At 48.5% G+C, this 6,000-nt stretch overlaps 1 protein-coding gene across 1 annotated transcript; it reads right to left on the reverse strand.

Moving 5' to 3' along the window:
* Window positions 1-3,373: 3,373 nt before the first annotated feature.
* On the reverse strand, window positions 3,374-5,415 carry LOC126516469 (uncharacterized). Its single transcript, XM_050166597.2, has one exon. The coding sequence runs from the start codon at window positions 5,345-5,347 to the stop codon at window positions 4,703-4,705; it is 645 nt and encodes a 214-aa protein (XP_050022554.2). The 5' UTR covers window positions 5,348-5,415; the 3' UTR covers window positions 3,374-4,702.
* Window positions 5,416-6,000: the final 585 nt, after the last annotated feature.

Consider the following 6,000-nt stretch of genomic DNA (forward strand, 5'->3'; position numbering starts at 1 on the left):
GCCTTCCAGCTTAATTTTTCTCGCTGTAGAATACAGCAGTGTGGAAAAAACTGCAGCCTCATTAACGATGCTTAAAGCTGGCCACATACATTTGATTTGGAGGTGAATTTATCTAAGCTCAATTTTTTGGGTAAGTCAAGCACATTGAGTACCATTGCTTTGTTTCCATAGATGCAAAGCAGCAAAAAGGAGACTACACTGCATTGAATTAGTTTGCATTCATTGGCACAATGCTACACAACATAAACGGCTTTGTAAATCCAGTTTTCCAGCTGGGCAGGAGCAATGGTGAATCACGGGTAGTCTTGAATGCAGAATGTAATTAGGTACATTTGATGCTTAAGCATAATAGTTTATTTGGAATCATCAGTGTAGTGCGCAGAAACATTAATTATGTGCTCTCATATGTGTCGAAAAAGTTATGGCTGCGCGTGAGGCCAATACCCCAGACTCGTGGTTCACCACTCATGCCTGCTTGGATTACGAAGGATATCTTTCGAAGTACTTAATGAGAAGCTCCTTTGTGAGCTGCAACTTGTGTCAGTTCGTCTCATAAAGAGCGCTTGCTGTGGTAAACATGCACTAAAGTGGAAGTAGACACCAGCCATGAGCGTCTGATGAATGAGCTATGAACCATGAGCTATGAGCGGCTGATAAATAAAAAAATGTACTTTACCGGTGCTGAGTGTGGGCTCGCTCCTAGCTGGCCGCGGCTGATACAACGTCGTCTTGCACTGCCGGACATGCACTTGTTAGCGGGCCGCTAATGCTTCCCAGCGAAGACGCTCGACTGCCCTCCGTGAGCGAACTTGGGCTAAACTCAGGCAGATCATCGCGCGTGCCCAACTCCGGCAGTGAGTGTTCTTCCGGGACGGTGTCCTCATCGTCACATTCGTTTACAATTTCTGCGAACAACTGGGTCGCTGTCGTTCCGCCAGCGCCTGAAATCGTACCAATAAAAACCGTTAAATACGATCCAAGTGTGTCGAAAGCAAAGACGTTGAGGGAGGAAAAGCTAATAACACGAAAACGTGATCGCACGGGCGCAACTTCTGCACCTAAATCAGCAGTGCCACCGAGGCCCCTTGCCACATACGCCTCCACTGCGACGTCTCTCGCAAGTGCCACTGAGCTTCTTGCGACAGTGGATGCGCTTCGGCTGCTAGAGCTCACTGGCACCTTCTTGATCAGTCGTATTGTATTACCATTTTCTTTGGCTATGTTCAATATTTCTTCAAGAAGCTGGTCCAGCTCCGAGTATTCTTCTTCGGTTCTGGACCTAAGATGTGGCACCAAGAAAAAGAAAAGTTGTACTGGCTGTTCCTGTTTGCATATCGCGCTGTGCGCTAAAGTGAAACGACAAAGTGACTTACCTGCGGAGGCTTCTCCTATCCCTGTGTGCATGTTGCGCGAGCAGTAGGTCCGTGCTGTCGCGCACGGTGCGGGCGCTGAATGATTTTTGTCTCGGATTTGACAGGCGCACCGCAATTTCCGTCCATCGCACTGTAGACCGCATGTTGTCCTCGAAGGGGTTGCCCTCCCTTACGTCTCGCAACAAATCCAAGTCGTGGTTTTTAGAAAAACAAAGGCGCGGAACTACCTTGTCGGCATGTTTGGCTGCCATCTTGCAATGATGCTCTCGCTTGTTCGAGATCTCGCGAGGCCGCCGCACGGAGCTCTCTACGTGCGCAAGGAACGCACGCAAACGTTTGAGTCTCGCGTACGTCCGTGAGACTCACGCAGACCCGTTGCGTTCTGCGCAGGAGCACTGCTCACCCTTAAGAGCTCTGCGTACGCAGAGCCTTTACGTACGTGAAACTAAAACTGTCTATTGTGCGCGGACGTGCGTGCACACGCGCAGTCGGTCACCGCGAAGCCGTGCGATCACTGCATTGAGGCTTCATTCTGCAAAGCTCCATTTGGTCCGCGATACAGACATTTCATGGGCGCCACCATATTGCGACGCAGTGGCGCCATCTATGGCCATTCGGCATGCTGGCTTGGGCGAGCGCACCGTTTTGCGTGGTGGCTATACGCTCGGCGATAATGTCTGGTGTTTGTTGTCGCGCTCGCGCGGTCTATTTAGCACGACGTGCGTCTTCTACGCGCTAAACGGTTCTGTGAGACGTACTGAAGTGGTTTGAGTTGGTGTGGTGTTGGGCTGCTGAGCACGAGGTCGCGGGATCGAATCCCGGCCACGGCGGCCGCATTTCGATGGGGGCGAAATGCGAAAACACCCGTGTACTTAGATTTAGGTGCACGTTAAAGAACCCCAGGTGGTCGAAATTTCCGGAGCCCTCCACTACGGCGTGCCTCATAATCAAAACGTGGTTTTGGCACGTAAAACCCCATATATTATTATTATGAGTTGGTGTGGCCGGACTTTCTGCTGGCGTTGAGGCGGACCGAGCACGCAGCGCGATGTGTGCGCACATATATTTGAGCCTACAATCAGCCTCGGAGATCAATAGTGTATTTCTGAATGTTCCATTCACTAATGTGACCGTATTGCAGTATCATCCTCTAGTTCTAAGCTGCGGTTTAGGAGGAATTAAACATACGCGACAATCGTAACAGCGTCGGTACCGTTCTGCTACGATAGGAGCTGTGCTGTTATACTTTGACAAGTGTTCAAACTGTTCACTGCAGGTTAGATTGCGTGACTACTTGGTTCGATGGATAAGGTTTCCACCCATGAATAAAATAGTTTTGGCTAGTAATAGCAGCATACCTTACAGTCTGAATTAAGCTCGTCCAGCAAAGCGACCGTTTACGAACTGCGCGAGCGTCCTAAGCAATGGTAGGTGCTGGATTACAGACATCTTTGTTCTATATAGCGCATGGTCCACGCATACGGTATCAACGTTTATAGATCTATAACCTTTATGCGGCGTCACTATGCGAGGTCGTATTGCGGTGTTAGCCCGTTTTCTCTTGCTTTTTCGAGAAAGAGGATGATAACCGAATTTTTTTTCGGTGGCGTTTGTTCCGTTCTCTACGACGCACTCCCACATATTACGGAAATATTGTCCTCAAAAATAGCCATCGCATTCTTTTTATGTGAGCACTCTCATATATTATGGCTGTAACAGGCTAAAAAAGGGAATGCCGAAGCACGCAGCGTATATATGTACCATGCTGGTTCACCAACCACAGTGATCGCTGTGTTAAGCAGTGCCATCGGACTGATGCAGGAAGGCTAGCGTAGACATATAGTAATTTCAAGCCTACTAGACTTGAAATGCGTGAGAACAATGCCGGTGTATCACAAATATTTCATAGCGCCCGCCGCTTAGATGTTTCGTGGTTGCCTTAGGTTAATGTGACCATATTCTATAGAACCCAAAGTGGGACGCGGGGGGGGGGGGGGGGGTAGGCAGGTAGGTAGGCACGAAGAGACCATTCAATCATACATTTTTATTTCAAACACGCAAAAGCCATTTTCGTTTTTCTAAATCAACCCGTGCGAAAAGTTTTTCCTTCTTTAATACTTCTGGCTGGAATGTATTTTCTTTAGCAAATGTTCCTTTTTGCAAAGATGCGCAAAGTATTGCTCGCACGTCATGCGTACATTTACCTTTAGCACAAGCATGACTTTTAGTGTCGCCACTTTAAGCTGCGTCTTCTCTGCGGTCCATATTTTGTTCATGAGAGAAAACACCCTCTCTACTGGTGCATTTGTACCTGGCAGGCACATGCAATATTCCAGCACGGTCATCAAGTTCTCACAAGGCACATCATTCTTCTCGAAGTGCCCGAGAATCTCCACCCAGCGTTCCCCAACAGATATTTTCCGCGCCTTCCATTCCTTAATTTTTTCAGCGGTCGCATAATGTGAAACATTATTGATTTCATCAAACATGGCATTCTCATCAACAGTGACATGATTGAACTCTGAAGTTATGAGTTCTACAGTTACCTGCACGTCATCCCAGCATGGGGGTGACCCAAGCGAGACCCATAGAAGGCTTCTGACTTCATCAAACTGCTTGCACCATCGGTCGAGGTATGACGCGCAAGTTGCATAAAACTTCACCACAGTATTCACAACCTGTTCTCTTCGAACTTGTCCCTGTTCTTCGAGCTCTGTTGCCCTTGAGCGCACACTTGATGGCAGAAATGATTGCTCAAATCTTTCTTGCACTTTGGTCTGCAGCTGGCTTAAGGCACTGTATACTTCCGCAGCTGTCTTCGTGTCTCCTTCAATTTGGAGTACAGTAGCTTCAAACATAGCAGCTTGACTATGCAGAAAATAGAGCCAGAGCTCTCCACATGGGTCTTCAAAAAACGACTTGATGAGAGACGGACACTTGTCTATGGACAAAAAATATGCCTTTAAAGCTGGATAGAGCTTTAGGACCCTCTCAACAGCTGGCATCAATGCCAACCACCTGGTCTTGCTATAGCCCAGAAGCTGCTGGTACTCCACTGATGCAAAATCACAAAACTCTTTGAACGACTCCACCCTGACCGTGTAAATGTAAAAATACGAGTAGATTTTCACAATCACGGCCTCAATATCCAATGGTAGGCAATCGGCAGCAGTCTGAACGGTGTTGTGCACTATGTGCGCAGCGCAGCCAATTCCGAGGATCTTGTGATCCATAGAATCTTGCAATCTCGAGAACACATTGTTCTTCCCGTTTCGCGCCGCTCCACCAAAGTTGCAATTTGCGTTGTCGGCACTGAAAGCAACCAGCTTTTATGTGACTTGGTTGGCTTCGAGTGCGTCCATTATGTACTGGCTCACCATTGCCGAAGTCTCACCTGGCAAGGTGTTAATCTCAAGGAGCTTCGTCTGCACTCCTGCAGCAGCGGTGAAATAGCGCACCATTATCGGGAGCACCTTCAAATCCTTGTGGTTGGAAGCATCACAGAACACTGAGATAAATTTAGCCTCCTGCAGGTCTGTCTTCAATTCTTCCTCTGCAGACAGGGCAAGCACGTTCAAACCAATCGCTTCTGCCTTTGTGCGAGCGCAGGAAAATTTTTCATTGAACAATTTCTGCACCAGCTTTGAAGTGCAGTCCATTGATCGGAAACTATGGTTGTGAGCGATTGTGTGGAAGGCGAAGACACCCTCTGATGCAGCAAGTTGGAGCTCCTTTTCCCCGGCACGTTCCTGTCTGAAGAACCAGGTTACTGCACTGGAACTAGCAGCCGCCGACACACACTGCTTGTGCTTGACAGAGCTGATGTGTTTTACTACATCCGAACGTCCACCGTGAGCGACTGAAAAGTCTGCCCCACATGTATCAAAGCGTACATCTGCCTCTGACTTGGTTTTCTTGATGAAGGGGTACTCTTTTCCCAGCTGTTCCGTGAATTTGCACTTGCGTTTGGGCATTGTCGCCGCCAACACGACGAAACAAGTCGAAAACCCAAAAACAAAGCTGACAAAGCCACTTCGAGGCGCCGTCAACCATGCCATCAACAAATCGGGACAGTTGACTTTGATTATGGCTGCGGCTCGCTGGACAACGCAAGCCTCCGAGCTAGCACGGAAGCAAGCCTTGTCCGGCCTATCCAATATCCAGCCAGCCATGCAAGCAGACGAGAGTTTGGGGAGGGCACGGTCAGGCAGTGCTGCCGTACTGTGATGGATAGAGCGGATAAAGCCACTAGTGATGGAGACAAGGTATCTTTCTAGGCCGTTCCGAAAACATACGATTTGGAAAGCAGAAAAAGGAAAAAATAAACTTGCTCGCGTTGCTCGCATCGCCCGTGTTTCAAAGGAGATGATCCTGAGAGCTATTTATCAACCAACGCTTCGTTCGGGAAAGCCAAAGCGGGACAAAACGCCGTCCCACAAGTATCTCAGTGGGACGCCGGGACCATGGCTGCAAAAGCGGGACTGTCCCGCCTAAATCGGGACGTCTGGTCACTTTACCTTAGGTTGGCCGTGCACAGGCACACGCTCTTATGTTTTATGTTTTACTCCCTACGCCAAGCGATCTGACAGTGAGCTGATTTATCATTTAATGAGGGTAATACAGAGAC

Source organism: Dermacentor andersoni, chromosome 1, assembly GCF_023375885.2.
Source record: "Dermacentor andersoni chromosome 1, qqDerAnde1_hic_scaffold, whole genome shotgun sequence".
Lineage (NCBI taxonomy): Eukaryota > Metazoa > Arthropoda > Arachnida > Ixodida > Ixodidae > Dermacentor > Dermacentor andersoni.

Bases quoted from the DNA above. Each gene is read 5' to 3' on its own strand.
- LOC126516469 (XM_050166597.2), bottom strand. From the start codon at position 5,347: ATGCCCAAACGCAAGTGCAAATTCACGGAACAGCTGGGAAAAGAGTAC.